The sequence below is a fragment of the Canis lupus genome, chromosome 9 (genome assembly GCF_003254725.2).
Source record: "Canis lupus dingo isolate Sandy chromosome 9, ASM325472v2, whole genome shotgun sequence".
Classification (NCBI taxonomy): domain Eukaryota; kingdom Metazoa; phylum Chordata; class Mammalia; order Carnivora; family Canidae; genus Canis; species Canis lupus.
The window spans coordinates 59895817-59914800 of NC_064251.1; the positions used below are offsets into that span (position 1 = coordinate 59895817).

General features: G+C 52.8%; 1 protein-coding gene across 5 annotated transcripts in view; it reads right to left on the reverse strand.

Moving 5' to 3' along the window:
- NEK6 (NIMA related kinase 6) overlaps positions 1-18984 on the reverse strand; it is an 83318-nt gene that overhangs the window by 34391 nt on the left and 29943 nt on the right. For all 5 annotated transcript variants that reach the window (XM_025475098.3, XM_025475097.3, XM_035720800.2 and 2 more), the window contains one exon: positions 10318-10436. In XM_025475098.3, coding sequence (XP_025330883.1) covers positions 10318-10407 — 90 coding nt within the window. In that variant the 5' untranslated portion in view covers positions 10408-10436. The remainder of the gene's footprint in view (positions 1-10317; positions 10437-18984) is intronic.

Sequence of the window (18984 nt, forward strand, 5' to 3'; positions counted from 1 at the left end):
AAAGCAGATGCAATTAAGGTGTGAAGGACGTGACCCACCAAGGTCACACAGCAAGGGAGGCCCTGCTGGGTCTCACCAGCTCCACGGCCCCCCGCATGGAGGCCCCAACCCTCACCCTGCAAGTCACTGTCAGATGTGGCAACTTCCCCTCCTGGGGTGGCCACTTCCATCTCAGAGATGAGAGAACTGAGCTTAAATCTGCAGCCTTGCCATGCTGACCCCACTGTTTAGGCAAACAGATCCCTTTATAGTGACATGAGGAATCCAGACACTTCATGATGACTCTCCAGGGGTCAGCACTGAAACCCACCACTGAACAGTAAAATCTACCTGTGGATGAGGCTGCCAGGTGAGGCAGCAGTGGCCAGGTACCCCCTCACCATCCCTACAACATACGTGCAAAGTGCTTGGGGGGGAAGGTGCAGAGGGGGTGCCAAGAAAGGTGGGGCGGGGGAGGATTCCATGGCTCTGGTCTGCCCCACAGTAGCCTGGCAAAACAGGCCCTCCTCCTGCTACAGGCCCCACTGGCCACTCTAGGGGACCCTCCCCGGCCAGGTGGTAGTGCAACAACAGGGTCTCACATGTAGAAGGGGTACGGAGACATTTGCAGAGTTCATTTTGGGAAGTAGGGGGTGGGGCAAGAAAACACTGAGAGCCCCACTGAAACAGGAAGGAGTAAGTCTGAATTTTCTGATGTGAAAATGCCTCTTCCAGACTCGGTCCAGAAGCACCCATGAGGGTGGAAGATCAGGTATTTTATTGGGCTGTGTTCTGGAACTCTCCTTCACTGGAATACCAACCTTTAGACAAAGAAGCCCTGGTGGGAGCCTGGGTCACTACCATCCTATGCAGGACATCTGTTCTCAATCAACTTTGATTTTTTTCCTTCTCTTTCTTTACTACACGAATGGGTTCAATTTAAAGTGTGAAACAGGCAGAGATAAGGAAAAACGCACGTCATCACAGTAAGGCCAATAATGTTAAAAATACCTGGTAGGGGGCAGCCCGGGTGGCGCAGCGGTTTAGCACCACCTTCAGCCCAGGGCCTGATCCTGGAGACCCGGGATCGAGTCCCATGTCGGGCTCCCTGCGTGGAGCCTGCTTCTCCCTCTGCCTGTGTCGCTGCCTCTCCTCTCTGTGTATTCTCATGAATAAACAAACAAAATCTTAAAAAAAATCACCTGGTAGGGTAACTCTAAGTCCCCACTTGACAACCACTGAGGAAGCCTTTAAGATGCCATGTGACTGGCCTGCCCACACTCCTCACACCTTTGCGATCCTGCTGCTCTGCTACTTTCTTCTGGTCACTCTGTCCTTCCACACTGACCATCCTCTTTTGCTCTCACTGGCCATTCTGCCCGGAATGTCCCTTGGAAGCCTCAGCATTTATGTCCCTTTCACACTCTCCAGCTCTTCTTCCTTCTTCGTTTCTGTCTCCCAGCATTCCTAATACGGTATTTCACTCAGTTACCTTGTCTGACTCCCAACCACTAGCAGGGGTGCCTCGTAAAATGGTGCCTGGCATATTGTAGGCACTCAATAAACATTTGTTGAATGAACAAATCTTCACGTATACGGAGATGGTGTACTTTTTAAAAGCCCAGAATTGTGCAAACCTATTACTCTGAGACTTGCTTTTTTAAGGATGGATCTTTTCAACTGAAGGGGATTTAAATAACCACAGACTCTAACTCCACAGTAAGCTTGTTTCCAATCTGTTGTCACTATAAATAATGTTGCGATAAGCACCCTTATATATATTTCCTCATGCATATTTCCTGGGTCCCTGGCTGGTGATCTTGGGCAGTTACCCAAGCCACTCTGCCTCAGTTTCCTGTCTGCAAAGTAGGGGTGTAGAAGCATACCTGTCTCATAGGGCTGCTGTAAGGATCACGTGAGATTGCTGAACTTCTCCCCACCCCCCACACAGGAGGTGCTCAGTGGTCCTTATGAGTGACAAGCAGGGTGGAGCAGGAGAGGGGACCCCGAAGCAGCTCCTCCTCACCCCCACTCTCAGCCTTTTTGAACCTGCCCAGACCCAGCTCTGTGCCAAGGAAACCCTCCTGCTAGAAGTGAGTGATGGAAGTCTGAGCCTCGCAGCCTGTTCCCTCAGCAAGGTAGCAGTTGGGCCAACCCTGACTCTCAAGTCTTGAGGCATAATTACCTCCCCTGGTGAGGGATTTGAAGACTCTCCCTACTGGGAGCTGAGCTGGAGGGAGGGCTGGTGGAAGAGAAAGACTGTCATCTTATCCACCCTGTGCCAGTGTCTGTCAAGGAAGTTCTTTACTAACAGCAATTAACCTACCTATTTACTAAGCACCCATGTAAGAAGAGTGGGGATTTATTGAGCACTTACTGTGTACCAGGCACCACGCAGAACACTTCCTTCCCATGATCCTGTGAGTTGACAACATCATTATCCCCATTTCAGGAAACAGGCTGTGGGGGATGGAGGCAGTGACCAGCTCCAGACCTCACAATGAGTAATGGGAGAGATCTGAACCAGGGCCTGGGGACTCTGGAGTCTCCGCCCCTTGAGCTCTACCATGAGTTGGCCTCACAACTCCCAGATTCTTCCTTTGCTTTTCCTTTGAGACCCAATGGCTAGCCAGGTCTATGCTTCCTGCTTCAGCTGGCTTCTTTCTTCCAGTCACCTGAGCCCCTGCCCCCCCAAACATGGGCCTCTCCAAAAGTGCGCTCCTGTCTTAGTCCTTTCCGTATCCCCTGAGCTGAGGCTCTGACTTGCCCAGAACAAGAGCACGGGGCATGTTTGTCAAATGACACAAAGGAACATGCTCTAAGCAGCCTGGTGCACTGTGGGACTTTGTGACACAACCACTGTCACTTCTGAGTGCAGCCAAAATCACACCACATACCCTCAGAAAAAGGCAACTTTCTCACACCTGGAGGGATCACACATGCCCATGAGGCTAACGGCACACCATGGTGTGTTAGGCACCTACCATGCAGCAGTTACTCTGCTGGCTGCTTCCACAGATTTGGGGACTACACTCACCTAACAACCCTGTAAAGCAGAACTTTTTAATCCCATGTCATAAAGAAGGGAACCGAGGCACAGTCACACAGCTGGTCAGTGGGGAGCTGAGACCTGAACTCCCTGACGATCTATAGCCAGCTGTCCTGAGAGCTGACATGGGCAGCCCCCCCCCCCCATGGGCCTCAGTTTCCCCGCTGGGACAGTGACACGTTTGGGGGACGCGATCTCCTAGGGTCTCCACTATGCAAACACAGGGCTTTCAACCAACACTAGTGGCTGGAGTCCCCAGCGCGCTCTTGTCCACCCCGGAGATGTGTTCCCAAAGGCCACGCTGCCCTAAGGAAGCTCCTGGAGGATGGGTGGGGGTGACATCCCAGCTGGCATCCCTAGACTCCACTTGCACATCTGCATATGCAATGACATGGATTTGCAATTCCTGTCACAACCCATTCAACCTAATTAGAGGAATGAGCTCCTTTGGAGGGGGCGGGGCAGGTTCCTCCAGCAGCAGCACCACGTGTGAAGGAGATACACCATCTGGGTCTGGGCGGGGTGGGGACACCACCACCCTCACAGGGGCTGGGATGGGGTCCTGTCCCCCGAGTGCCCTCTGTCCAGGTTGGGAGCACTGCAGAACACGGGGCACTGTGCCTGAGCCAGCAGAGCCCTGACTCTCACTTAACTCTGGGGCTGTGAATGGAAGGGGAAGAGGTGAAGGGAGCTCTTGCCCTATAAGGCCAGGCCTCTCTCCGCTGCCACCTCCAAGGAGGGCTTCCTCCCCTCCTGGGTCAGCCCTCAGCCAGCTCCACCCGTGCCCCTGCAGCTGAGTCCATTCACGACAGGGGGACCTTAGCAATATCAGCCCCAGGATTTCTCTGAGAATCCAGGAGGTGATATTGGTGCCGAGGGTCCTGGGAGCTCTGAGCTGCTTGGCAAGCTTGAGGCCAGGGCGAGCTCCATGTAGGCTCCTGGGGAAAATCAGCATGAGCCTGGGGGCACAGGTTGGCGGAGGGGGGAACCACTACTCCAGTTCCCTCAGCTGAGACACTGATGCTGGGGTACAGAGGCCTGGGTTCAGATCCCAGATCTGGCACTTCCTGGCTGGGGCCATGGACAAGCATTCTGGGCCTCAGTGTCCTCATGTGTACAACTAAGGTAGTAACAATGCCTGCTTCCGAGGGCTGCTGGGAGGTGGTGGTAAGTTACTGAACGAAGCCTCATATTGGAAGAGCGCCAGACTCAGTATTGGAAGAGCTACCTAGGCTGTCGCCGTCATTAAGGGTGTCTGCGGAGCACAGACCAGGGGCACAACTGCCTCCTAAGGGGCTGGGGACAAGCCGAGGCAGGGAGTCCACAGCTATTGCGACCACTGCCCACATAATCCTCACCCCACTGCAGGTCAACTTCAGCTCTGGGCTCTTTGGCTGTGAAAACTAAAATGAATTTTTAAATCTAAGAGTGAGGTCAATGATACCCGTGATGTCAGATGCACACTGGGGGTTTCAAGTATCCCATCTCACTTAGTCTTCATGGCCCCATTTTACAGATGAGGAAACGGAGGCTCTGAGGTCTTCAGCCATAATCACCTGACTGCAGTAGAGCAGTGACGCGGGCATGCCCCTGTAGCCTTCTGACTTCACTGCCCCCTGCACATTCATTGTCCCCTGCACAGGTCATCCAGGACTGTGTGCCAAGGGACCATGCTAGACAACTGACTCATCTCGCCTTTCTGGGACTATGCTGATGGGAGCCCCTGAGTTCTCCACCAGAGGAGGAGCAGATGGGTGGAAGGCTGGGAGGAGGCGGCAGGGATGCTGATTGCACTCTGCTGCCAGCCCCAGCAGGCCAGAGGGAGGGGGTCCGCACTGCCCCAGGGGGAACACTATCTCAGAGAGGAACCTCTGGGAGCAACTCCCTGGACAACATGAGGCTCAGGGGAACCAGGAGCCAAGGAGAGGGTCAAGGTCCCCAGGTCATCTCTATCCCCAATCTCACGCCCCTCGAGAAATGTTGCCAGCCTTCTCAGGCCAAGGCCGGACTTGGGGTGGGGGTGGGGTGGTACTGGTGAACCACTCCAGAACACCCCCACCCCGGCAAGCTCGGAGAAACCCAGACTCTCTTCTCCAAGTCAGATCAAATTAGGCCACAAACACCTCCCACCCTGTGCTAATTTGAGTTTAAAATGTTTGAACCACAATAAGCTTCAGTCATCAACAGATCCTTTTTTAAAAAACAGGAGCATAAAATTACATGTTAAAAGAATAAAAATGCATTCGCCCAATTAATTTTCTGAAATCTCATTAAAAAATTTAGCCTGACTAAGTCAGACTTCTGACCTGAATTTTAATCATCTTTACACTGAATGGGTCTTTTTTCCCTGATATTTGCAATGCATCATTAATTTTAAGGCAACTGTTTCTGTGATTTTAAAAAGCATACTTCATCAGAATGACATTTCCTGTAAACGAATTTCACCTTTAAAGCCATCTGACACTGTGCATAGGGAAGTTCTAATGGATTCAGAATATGTGTATATCGTGATGTGTTTTAAATCTGTGTTCCACGGAAGAAGGGCATGATTTACAGAGAGTCCATATTGTCAGGCTCTTGCCAAGGCCGACCCCACTCAGCTCTGCATGATCTGGCTAACTTCAATCCCAAAGCTCATCTTCCCTCTCAAAGACCTCACGACAACAAGCGGTGCTGTGGGGCCACAGGACATGGAGAGACATCTGGCTCTGCTCCTCAAGAGCAAAGCATACATGTTATTTATCTCAGTTTCCACCCCTGCAAAATAGAATTCTGAGTAAGACCTAGTTCCTAGCCGGTAGGAAGGTGGAGGTAAGTGCCAGGTATCACCGTGCCATGATTGTCCCAACCTGGAAGTCTACACACGGCTCCAAGAGCCAGGAGCACATGGGAGTAGTGAGCAAGATGCCCAAACATGACAGTCACCTGATAACAAAGCCTAGAATCATCTCAGTGCAGTGGGTCTCTTAGGACAATTCCCACTGACTGAGCTCAGAGAAAGCTGAGCTTAAACATATGTAAGAGAATCTGGAACCAGTGCCAATGACTTACAAGCCAAGACTTGAAAGGCGAAAGCCGTAAAGAAAATGAGCCATCCCACTGGAAGTCTGGATACATCCTGGACTCTGTTCTCCCTCATCCCTTCAGTTACCAAGTCCAGTCGGTTTTCTCCCCGAAGTCTCTAGAATCTTCTCTCCCCATGTCCAGCCGTTTAAGACCATGGCATCATCTTACCTGGGGGACGGCAGTGGCCTCCTCATCTCGTCCTATTTTCACCCTAAGTGTGCCTTGAGCACCAGCAACCAGCAATCTTTCTAAAACCCAAGCTCCCTTGTCCACCTGAAACCCACTAATAGGCTCACCCTTCATTCACGATAGACTCCATTTCAGATGATACAGCCTTTCAGGAACACCAGCCATTCCCCCAACCAAACAGTGGTATTTTTTTTAAAGATTTTATTTATTTATTCATGAGCAACACAGAGACAGAGACACAGGCAGCAGGAGAGGCAGGCTCCCTGTGGGAAGCCTAATGTGGGACTCAATCCCAGGACCCCGGGATCACAACCTGAGCTGAAGGCAGACACTCAACCACCCACCAAGCACTGGTATTTAAACACTTGCCTAACCTCATTGGACCTGCACCTTCAGGCCTGTCTCCTTCCTCTTCTTCCTGGGACATTCTCCTCTCCTCGCCTGTCCCAAACTCCTGATGGTTACCAGCCCACCTGTCATCTCTCTAGAGCTTTCCTTGTCCCACCCCACCCTCTGGGCTGCCTCAGCATCCGCCTGTCCCTCCATGGGGCTTTCCACTTCTCACACTGTCTGTACCTAACTTCTGTGTGGGGCTCGTCGGCAGACCAAAGGCAGAAACGAGACAAGCACTTGCTGAACTTACAACACTTCAGCAAACACTTCTTGAATTTTAATAGCTGCTAATATTTGGTCATTAAATCTTACCTAACTACCAACATTGCTTTGAGAAGATTTTCATAAAGATTTTGGCCTGTGTGATTCAGATCCAGGGGCAGCCATCCCCATCCCCAGAAAAGTAAGGCACATTCCTCTTTCTCTGAATAGGGCCCAATATAACTGAACTTGGCACGCCCTGGCAGTTTTGCAAAGACTTTCCAGATGGAAGATACATTAACCAGGGCTTTCTCAGACAAGAGCACCTTTCTCCTTCTTGGAAATTCACGTGGTTTTTAGTGGATCAGCTATGTTTCACTCCTGATGAAAATGCTCTGCAGCAAATTGGTAAAATCATAAAGCATGAGGCATTAGAGCTCTTTCTCTCAATTGCATGCATGCATTCATTCATTCATTTAAAACCTCAATAATTCCACATGTGATTTCACTGGAATTAAATTAAAATACATGAGCAAATGTATTTTAATAAGCGGACAACTCTCACAGCTAGAAAGCTCCTTGAAATGACAAACTGCTAGCCTTGGGTGTAAAAAGTTAACAAAACCAGTCTGAGTGTTTGCTAAGTTGTTCTTTCTATACTGTGGGCATTTCAGCTCTGGGCTCCTGAGCCATGAAAACTAAAATGGATGTTAAAATAGAAGGATGAGAGCACCTGGGTGGCTCAGTGGTTGAGCATCTGCCTTGGGCTCAGGTTGTGATTCCGGGGTCCTGGGATCGAGTCCCACACTGGGCTCCCTGTGGGAAGCCTGCTTCTCCCTTTGCCTGTGTCTGTGTCTCTCATGAATAAATAAGCAAAATCTTTAAAAAAATAAATAATAATAAAATAAAATAGAAGGATAAAATCAGTGACACACATTTCCTTAACATTCATAATGTCAGATGCTATAGTGGGGGTTGAAGGGATTCCATCTCGTTAGTCTTCATGGCCCCATTTTACAGATGAGAAAACCGAGGCTCAGCTCATTTACCCAACGTTGCCTGGCTGGTGAAGGATGGAGTTGGGAATTGAGCCCTGCCTGGTCCAGAGCACAGTATTCTTGCCATCATGGGCCCTGACTCCTTCTTCTAGGGATGATTTCAAGGAAACAGCAGGGCTTCCTGCCATAAAGGAAAATGCTTCTGCTGTCAATTTGAGGTGTTTCTGTATCTTGAAACAGGCAAGATTTGGGCCGTGATGTCTCCCTAGATGGCATTTTAATACCAGTGCTTCATGAATGGAGGAGAGAGGAAGCACCCAACCAACCTCATTCCCGCCCGGACCTGCAGCAGCGCAGTGTCAACGTGGCTGCGCATCCCGTTTCTGCAAATCCAGCCAGATGCTGGCAGGACTGAGGGCCCCTTCGCCGACAGCCGCTGCCCAACGACGAGTAATTGTGTCTAATTCCACTTAACTGTGTCATTACCCACTCCAACATGTGCAACCAGACGCCCGGACGCCACTGCCACCGCCACTGCTGCCGCAGCCACCTCACGTTGTTTGTGAAATAATTACGGGATCTCTCCTCTGCCAAATGAGGCTGTAATTAACCCTAATTACTCAAAATGCAACTGGCTAATTCTGGGAGATTAATCAAGGGAGACTCAATTGTTAGTGAATGACTTAATATGACAAATTGCTACATTACCCAAGGAGGCCTCACTGCCCCCAGCCATCAGTGAGATGTCCTGGTGGACTCTGCACCAGCAGTGTCCATGGGCCTTTGGGCTTTCTGGGATCTGCCTTCCCAAATTCCATCTGGGAAATGGGCCCATGTCCCATCCGGTAATCAGACTGGAGAGAGTACACGCAGCATAGATGCCCCTGGACACTGTATGTGTGTTCTCTCACGTGCGTGCACACGCACACACACCCTAGTAGATGCCATATCTACAGTTTACATGTCTCACTGCTGCATGAATCCATAAACGTGCCCCTTCTCTTGGACTGGTGGAGCTCCACAGCAGTGAGCATGGCTTGATGAGAACTCAGGTGTAGAAGGATTTCACACTGATCTGTCTCCTTGGCCGGCACCTTTGTGCAGTGTGTATCTGTACAACTGCACGGCAATCCTGGCCAAGCAGATCAAACAGCAGACTACCCGAAGTCCTCCAACAGGAACTAGGCAGTCAGAGGCTGCGACAAGCCTTCCAGGGCTTAAGAAGGTAGCTGTCTCTGAGTCTCCCCCTGATTTAGGTCTCATAGCTTTGGGGAAAAAAAAACAACAACCCTGCACATTATTTTTCATCATATCAGGCTGCCCACAGACCCTGTAGCACCTGGCCCTGGCTGGTTTGACCAGCCTGCCCCTTCCAGGCCTCTGCAAACCAGTTCCTCAAGGAGGCCTCTCTGGTCATCTAGTTGAGATCATGTGCCTTTTGGAGCTCCATGGGCCCCCAATGTTATTCTGCCCTGTTTCCTATCTTTCTCTCCCATGAGGCTATATGCTTTCTAAGAGCAGACCTGGGTCTGTCTCCTGCATAGCCCTGTAGGGGTGTACTACAGGTATCTGAAGTTCATTAATTCAGCAGGCATCGAGGGGCTCCTGTGGGCCCGGCCTGGGATGATGTGACCAGTGAAGCCTCACCCCAGAAGTTCTTCTGTTTAGGACTGGAGGCAGATTCCAGAACCGGTGCCCCAGTGGGACACCATGGCCATAACCCAGGGCCTGTGCGGCATGGGGGAGGAAGTGGGGTGGAATGAGAAGGCTCCCTAAAAGCAGCAGCATTTGGACTGAGGCCTGGAGGGGGCATCGGGGAGAGCACTCCAAGCCCAGGGGACAGTGGGTGCAAAGGCAGGGCATATACAAGCAGCTGGGATCCCCAGAAGCCATATTCAGAAAAGCGGCAGGAGGCTACCCAGCTCACCGAGGATCTGCATAGAGTGAAGCAGGTAAGTGTCCTGAGGCCCTGCTGGTTCTAGATAAAGTGGCTAAAGAGGCCCAGGACTCAGCTAAAACCAAAAAGGGAAGCTGACTTCAAGCTGAGAGTAAGGAAGCACTTTCTGACCACATGCACAGGCTGCTTGCTCCCCCGGAGCCCCTCACTCTCTCCCCATTCCTCAGGCCTCCACCACTTGGCCTTACTAACCAGCACTGACCCTGCTGAGATAAAGCTCTTCATTCACACGGAAATCCCAAGAGCAGACTAGGGCCCGAGTCTGGCACAGAGAAGGCTTCTCTGAGTGCTGCTGGTGACGTAAGGGCTGACCAGGTTGGTAGTGAGCTCCACTCCCACCCTCGGAAGCATTCAAGAAGAGACTCCAGCTAGTGGCTGCCCGAGAGATTCCTCCAGGGGCTGGGAGGAAGTAGCCTCAGGGCCCTGTGGTCCCTGCGGTCCCTGCTGAATCCCCAGTGCTCTGCAGAAAAAGGCAAAGGGCTCACCTGTGGGTCAGGGGGGTGTGCCAGCCCTGGGGTGTGGCAGAGGTTGTTCGGGCTCCCTCCATGGGGCATGTGGCTGGGCTGGCCGGCCATCCTGCATGCCAGCCTCACAAGGGCACGGGCTGCAAAAGAAAACGAGGGTTTTCTTATACACATGCCTGTTCACATTTTCCTCCTGACGGCACTGGGATGGAGGAGGTACTTCCATTTATCCCATCTTACAGCTGAGGTGCAGAGCAGCCACCCAGTCAGAAGCAGGGGGCTAGGACTCGATACCCCACATGACACACTTTCCCTCTGGAACCCTGCCTGAGTGGTTGCTAGGATTATCCCCATTGGATGAGGGGGAGACAAGCTCTGCCCAAGGAGAAATCTCATGATGGCCCCCCACTCCCCCAACCAGCAAAGGAGGTGCCAGATTCAACCCAGATTTGGAGGTGCTGGGCTCCAAATCCTTGTTCTTTCCACATTATTGTTCTCTGTGCTTCCTGGGGGAATTACAAAGCCCTGTACCCATTATCACCCCCACAAAAACCCAGATTGTCTGGGTAGTCAGGAGACTGCATGCAGCAGCTGCAGGAAGGACCCAACACCTCCATCCTTGCTGGGCCCTGGTGCACCAAACGCAGGGAAGGCCAAGGCCATAGGTCCCCCTCAGTGTGGCGTAGACCTCCAGGCAGGCGCAGAGCCCTCTGTACAAGTGAGCAGTCCCATTTAGGGTTTGGGCTGCTGCATCAGAGGCCCCTAGGAGAGTCAGGGATGTTGGTCACCAGTTGCCATGGTAACCATGGCAGCCATCCCTGATTAAGCATCCACTCTGTGCCTAGGCCAGAGCTAAATGTCATCTAGGAATCATTCCCAGAACCACTGCCACCCCTTGTGTCACCGGCAGCCTCTGCCAGCCTCCCTAGCAGAAGACTGCCTCTGGTACCAAGGCTGAGGCACACAGAATCGCTGCACAGCCAGAGGTGAGAGCTGGCAACTGGCCACCATGATCCTCCTGGATGCAAGGGAAAAGCCCACAAACACTTCTGCAGCACCTTCTATGTTCAGGGCCAGACCTGGGCTCCCACCTGGCTGCACAGAATGAAAGGGACTGATGCCCAGGAGGGACCTGTCGTAGTGTAGGCAAGTGGTGAGGGCCCCTGAAGCTGGCTGCTGCTACTTCCAGCAGACCCCACCTCGGAGGTCCCACAGACTCAACACATCCCAAATAGAGCCCCTAAGGACTGGCCCAGGCTACTGGAGCAGCTCTGTCTATACGCTCCAGAAAGCCAGAGTCCCTAGGAATTGGTGGCTCCTTGGGCAACCCTTAATCAATGACCAACAGGCCCAGTATGAAAGTGCCCTTGCCTTGGGTCAGGACACTCTGGGGGTGTGACTCACACTCCAGAGCCCTGGGTGGAGCCAGTGGGTCTGGTCTGAGATCACATCCCTGCTTGTCTGCCTCCCCCACTCCTTTACAGTTTCCTCACTCCCAGGGTCTGCTTCTGGAGAACCAACCTAAGACATCACTTTCTCCCTAGACAGACTCTGTTTCTTTCATTCTTTAAGCTGATCATCTACACCCACCAGCCAAACTGAAAGCCTAACCCTGGTCCAGGGGCTCGGCCAGCTCCATGGCACACACCTCCCAAGTAGACACCATTGTCCCCCCCCCCCCCCCATTAACACAGGGGTGTCTGGGCACTGGGAAAGGAATCTCTTCCTTCCTCTCCACTGTAGGTTTTTCCAGCTACAGTGGGTGGCATTCAGCCCTCCCAGGCTCGGGGATATCTGTGATACCTTTTGATCAGAGGATGTCCACCAAACCCTAAATGACCCCAGAGTTTGAGTCTCCAGCTCTGCCTCCCTAGGTCTGCCCTCAAAGGGACCCCAAGCCTTTCTAGAACCTGCATGCGGGCCTGCTGGGGTCCAGCGCCCATTCTTTCTCTGTGCCCTTAGGACAGGCCCAGCTCCTCCCTCACACACCTTTCATCAGCTGCTTCAGGGTAATGCCACTCTCCAGCACGCCAGGTAGACAGCTGAAAGCGAGGCCCCATGGAGCAGATGGCTCCCAACTCAGGCTGGCAGGGAAGCCCTCCACAACAGGGAGCGTGTGCAGGGCGAGGGCTGTGTCCTGCCAAGTGTGGCCCATGCTGTCCTGTGTGTGAAGCTGCCAAGATTGAGCCCACATGGACCCACAAACGTGGCATTTTATGTTATAGGGCTCTTTTTCTCATCTTGAATCGGTGGCAGGTGGAGGGCACGGTGGGGTTGTGTCTGAGGCCTCTCTCGCCCGCCATGCCCCTGACTCTGTCCTGGTGCGGGACTCACCTCCCACCTGGGCCCCTGGGTCTCCCAGTGCCTATGCCCTGCTCACTGAGCCCTCCTCCACGTGGGCCACTGAGGCTTCCTGGAATGCATATGGAACCATGGCCCCCTCAGCTTGTGCCCCAGCTTCCACAATGGAGAGCACAACCCCAGGGTGACACAGTGAGGACCAGGAGGAAAAGCCCCAGGATAGACCGACACGAGCGGCTTCCCGAGGCAGCTCTGTTACTCAGGGGGGACGTGTGTGCAGCAATAAACCAGATTCGGAGGGAATAGAATGTAAAATGCGCATGCATTTTAAGATAAAACCGGAGACTCCTGCAGGCTCTGCAGCTGCTTCGGGCTGTACCCCCAGACCCCTGGAGGTGACATGTTCACCATCCTCTGCCCTTAGGAAGACTCCCAGGGAAAGGCTGGAGGAGAACTGTCTTCAGCAAGAAGGTCTGTCTTTATCTCTGAAGGTGCCAAAACGGCCTAGAGGCCAGACCCACACAGGTACCGGCTCACCTGCCGACAGACATCACATGGATGGCTGACCATGGCATGTGTGTCTCTGGATTTCCCTCCCCTCATCTAAGCTCACCCCAGCCTTTCAGGGCCAGTGGGCCTGGGTTTGCCTCTTGGCCTTGTCACTCACCAGCTGGGAGCCTGGGCAAGTCACACTGGGCGGAGGCTTAGCAGGTGTCGGCCAAGGTTATCCCTCTTGCCCTGTGTCATATTAATGGCACCTTCCCAATGTGCACCCAGAGGCACAGACTACACACTCAGGAGCCCACCCCAGGCCTCTCACAAGGCTCCCAGAGCACTGCCAAGGGGTCCCTGGCCTCATCAGAAACAACAGTAATAATAATGATGTCAAAAGTTGTGTGCCTTTATTATGCTAGGCCTTGCTCTATACCCTTCATCTCATTTCACAGATCCTATCTCTCAGGGGACAGAGTCTACTATTATCCCAGTTTACAGAAGAGAAAACTAAGGCACAAGGAGGTTAAGAGATTTGCCCAGATCCATGGCAGTGGAGCCAGGACTCAAACCCACGGTGGCATCTTTGCCCCAAATGACTACCCTGCACTCCTCATAGGCTACTAGTGGCAAATTCATCATCTTCCTTCCTTATATACAAGGTTGAGAACTTCCTACATCAACTCTCCACTGAACAAGCCCCTCTCCCCAGAAACAGGGCCTGTGCTGAGTGGGCAGGGGTGATCCCAAGGCTGGAGGGCCACAAGGGGCCGTTTCCCACCACAAGGGCCCCATGGATAGGAGCCCCCAGAGTCTGTGCCCTTTGGGACGGCACAGGGTGATACAGCTCTGCTGTCCATGGTACCTTTTCTGCCAACCCCCTGGAGCTTTGGTAAATTACTGTTCCTAAGAGCTGCTCTATCTAGAACCTAATGGAAGAAGGGCTGTGCCCTGTCCTCCTCCCCAGTGAGGAAGAGGGGCCTTTGTTCTAGGAAAGAAGCCAAGGAGGATTCTGCAAGTCACACCCTCCCAAGTGTCAGAGAGGGACACTACAAAGGGGAAGGATACAGGGAGGGGAAGGGTGGGGAGGTGGAGGCAGGAGGAAGGAAGGGGAAGAGAGAAGGGGTGGAATGGGGCGGGGAGGGACGTGGAAGGGGGGATGGTTGGGAGGAAGGCAATGCAGGTTCTCTGTACCTTTCCAGTGAGCCAGATCTTTCCCATGCATCCTAGGGCTGTCGGTAGACCCATTTTATAGATGGGAAGCTCATGGTCACATGGCTGATAAGCTGCACAGGGGATTTGCTCTCAGTGACTCCAAAGCCCCTCCTGGGAACAGCCACTGCTGTTCTCTAGGAGTGCTGCATTTCAGAGACTTTACATTCTGTTTGTCTCTACCTAGGTGGAAACCTCACCCCTTTACTGGAGATTCCTGCCCCAAACGGCTTTCTAGAGAGTGTAGATGCAGAAAGACCAAGGGAGAGACTGAGACTGACAGATGCAGAGTGATGGGAAAGCCCTTCAGCACATGTAGGCATCTCCGGGTGACACAGGGAGCTAGCTAGCTGCCTGTCCCTGGCAGGTCCTGCCAAGTTGCAGAACAATGAGGCCCAGCCTGCCAAGCCCAGGTCAGAGGCCAAACATGCATGGAATGTGAGATCCAGCCACAGGCCACACTGAAGGCCTTTCTTCTGCACAGAGCAAGGGCTCTGCAGATGCAGAGTGCAGCTCCCAGTCCAGGTTCCCAAAGTGAGTGTCTACCAGGTGCCCAAGGATGAGCTCAGGATTTGCCTAAGGGTTAAGCAAGGCCTGCTGGGGAGCCCAGCTGCCTAGGTTCAAATCCTGGCCTGACTTCATTAAACCATCTAATGACTCGGTTTCCTTATCTCGAAAGTGGGGCTAATAGTAAGATATTCCTCTTAGGGTCACTGAGAGGACCGAATGTGTTTACAGATGTAAACTCCTTACAGCAGAGCCTGACACATGGGTCGGTCCTCTGAGACTCTGTCATTAGCACTAACCCTCACTGGGCAACAGAGAAGTGATCCTCTCCATGTGGCAGACACGAGAACTGGTGCTCAGAGAAGGGTGGGGCCTTGCCCAGGGTCATACAGCTGGTAAGCGACACCGCTGGGGCTATTGGTCCCCAGATCATGCTCTGTCTGCCTCCTGCATGTCCTCTTTGGGACAGGTCTGAAACAGACCCCGTCATCGCTTATGTGGACTATGGCTACCTTTGCAAAGCCCCCTGATACTACCCCCCACCCTGCCCAGCTTGGCCATCAGATAAAGCTCTTACTAATTCGGGGCTTGGGTTTTATCCAAGCACTCCCTGGAAGGGACCAGTTCCTGGGCTGGGCTGGGCAATGAGGTTTCTGCAGTGGCCTTTCTGACCAAGACTGTCACCTGGCCCTTGCCTCGCAATTTCTGGAAACTTTATCTAGAGGAATCGTGTCCTCCTTTCCCTACTGCCAAATGACACACCTTGTAGAAGCTAACAGTCCATGAGGCCCTTACCCTCCCCATGAAATATGACTCCAGGGATGTCTGGGTGGCTCAGTTGGTTAAGTATCTGCCTTTGGCTCAGGTCATGTTCCCAGGGTCCTGGGATCGAGCCCTGAATCAGGCTCCTTGCTCAGCAAGGAGTCTGCTTCTCCCTCTCCCTCTGCCCCTCATGCTGGCTTGCTCTCTATCCTTAATAAGTAAGATTTTTAGGGATCCCTGGGTGGCGCAGCGGTTTGGCGCCTGCCTTTGGCCCAGGGCGCGATCCTGGAGACCCAGGATCAAATCCCACGTCGGGCTCCCGGTGCATGGAGGCTGCTTCTCCCTCTGCCTGTGTCTCTGCCTCTCTCTCTCTCTCTGTATGTGACTATCATAAATAAATAAAAATTTAAAAAAATAAGTAAGATTTTTAAAAAAAGAAAGAAAAAGAAAGATGACTCAAGTCTTGAAACCCCAGGAAGGTTCAGGGCAAAGACCTGGCTTGGGGTGGTTTTGGGGGGGGGCGGTCTATGCATGTGAAAATCTGTATGTTGGGGGTCTCATGGTGGTACATTCATATACTGTGTTTATTTATGTCTCATTTTGTTCCCAAACCCTGAGGTGGAAACAGCATGTCCTGCCTGTCCTTTTCTAGACGTCTGCATGTAAGTTCTCCTGATGGCCACAAGGCTTTGAGCCTAGCCACGTTCTTGGCCTGTCAATGGAGGAAGGTGTCTCCCTGCCCTGCCTCCACTGGATGCTGCATCCCATACCAGTTTCCCTGAGGAAGGCCCCTTCCAGTGGAGTGAACAGCTTTCTGAGTTGTTTTCCCAAAGCAGGAAACTAGCTCAGTGACTTTACACCTTCCATTCACAGTTCTCTTCCCCCACCCTGAATAAGTAAGCCAATACTGGCGTGGGCACCAGGGACTATTTCCGTTTGTCCAGCAGGCCCCTGGTAGCAGAAGCCTGGGATAGATGCCTGCTGCTGGAAGCCTTCAGCCAGCCCAGAGACGAGAGGTGTCACAGGCAGCAATGCCCAACATGCCCCTTCAGACCCCTTCCCACATGGGAGATCTGAGGCGCAGCAGGGACATGGGGTCTGGCTGCTGGTGGGGTCAAGGCTGTGCCAGTTTCAGCCTCAGACAACATCCACATCAAGCATCTCCCCTGAGCTAAGTGATCTGAGTATCTCCCAAGAAGCCCAGGAGGCACCGTCACTCCCATTTTGCAGAGGAGGACACAGGCTCTGAGGAGAAACATGACTTGCCAGGGTCCATATATCACAGAGAACGCTGCCATTTAAACCTGTGTCCCAGACCAGCAAGGCTGTGAACACCTAAAGAAACTCCACTGACTCCATGTCCCAGGACCAGGACTGGGAGTGGGACCAGAAGGAATGTCCTACCCACACAGCCTGGCTGGTGGGGAGGACGTGGTGACAGCCTGCCACTGACGGAGCATGCACTCTGCATATGCACCAGGTACACCCCAGGCCTTGTATATACCTTGTTCCCTTTATGGCCACCCTAGGTGGGGGCTGCTATAATCCACATTGTGTAGAAGAGGATATGAAAGTTCAGACTGGTTAAGTGACAGGCCCAAAGTCGCACAGCAGGCAACAGGCAGAAATGACACTTGAAACCAAGTCTGTCTGACTCCCCTAGTCCATACTGCCTTGGAAGAGTGAATGAAAATGAATGAATGAGTGAGTGAGTGAGTGAGTGAGTGAGTGAGTGAGTGAGTGAATGAATTCTGGCCCAGAGGTTTGGCTCTGGCTGCTGTGCCCTTGCCCACACCCTGGCCCCACTTCTCTTCTCATCTTGGGATAAGCAGACTTTACCCATTCATCATTTGACAGGAAGCAGCCAGATCTCAGGCCAGAGTCACGGGGGCCTGGGAGCCACAGGGGATGAGCCACAGACAGTGTCTGGTTTCCTGACTGGTCCTCTGTCTTCTCACTCCCCACCCCCAAAGCCACACATGCTATTCTGATTCCTCAGCTTCAGGACCAGTAGGATCATGACCAGCCCCATCTTCACAGGGTGGGCCTGCGGAACTCAGATCTCCTGCCTGATAACCCAACCGCCAGCTTATAAGAGGACGGTGCCCCACCATCCTGAACACACAAATCCCCATCTGCCGCTCCCCAGCCAACGCTCTCCAGGACAAGGCCTACACGGCTGCACGACGCATTCCAAGTTCTGCCCTGCTGGCACGGGCCTGCCCTCCTGCATTTCCCGACTCTTCCACCACACCCCAGGCCCCCGAACAGAGGGGCCTCCCCTTCCCAACTGCACACCCCCTCGTGGGTCCTAGGATTGTCACAGGCAATATAGCACCCACACTTCAGGAACAGATCCTGGATCCTGCTCAAGCTAAACACTCCTGTGAGGTCTTGGTCAAGTCCCGCCTGGGGGACTCAAGACCCTTCCATCCATAAAGAAGAAACAGACCCCAAAGAGTGGGCGTGCAGGGGCAGGCAGGCAGTACCCAGGCCCCTCTTCTCCATCCGCTGCTGTCCCCACAGCAGGGTTCTTCCTGAAGTCCACAGTTTGGGCAGCAACTGCTTCCTTGGTCACCCTCTCTTCCTCCTCTGCTGGCCTTTCAAGCAGGAGCATATCTCTGCAGTCATCTCTAAACCAGCAGTGTCTTGCCCAGGGCCTGGCGGGGGTGGGGGTGGGGGGAGCTGGCTGCATTAACTGACTGGTTGGGGTAGGGGGTCGGTGGTTCCTCCCAGGCACCTGAAGCCCCAAGCAAGCAGCGTGTGCCTTCATGTGCAGGGTTTCCACAGTCCCAGCTTGGGCAGAAATCACTAAGCCATTTCAAACAGACCTCCCCTCCTACTGCAGGGCCGCCCAGAGCCTTTTTAAAATTGAGAAGCGGGCAGCCCAGGTGGCACAGCGGTTTAGCGCCGCCTTCAGCCCAGGGCATGATCCTGGAGTCCCGGGATCGAGTCCCACGTCGGGCTCTCTGCATGGAGCCTGCTTCTCCCTCTGCCTGTGTCTCTGCCTCTGTGTCTCTCATGAATAAATAAATAAAATCTTAAAAAAATAAAATAAAATAAAATAAAATTGAGAAGATTCCTAGTCACCTTTCATTTCCAACTGCTCAGATAATAAAACTCAATTTTGGAAGAAAAAAATTAAAATGTAGGAGCTGTAAACATCTCATCTTGCCGTTAAAAGAGCAATGAAGGGGCGCCTGGGGGGTTCAGTTGGTTAGGTGTCTGCCTTTGGTTCAGGTCATGATCCTGGGGTCCTCGGATCAAGCCCCCACCATCGGGCTCCCTGCTCAGCGGGGAGCCTGCTTCTCCCTCTCGCTCTGCACACAGCCCCCACACACACACTCACACACGTGTGCACTCTCTCTCAAATAAATAAAATCTCGATTAAAAAAAAAGAGCAACGAAACAATT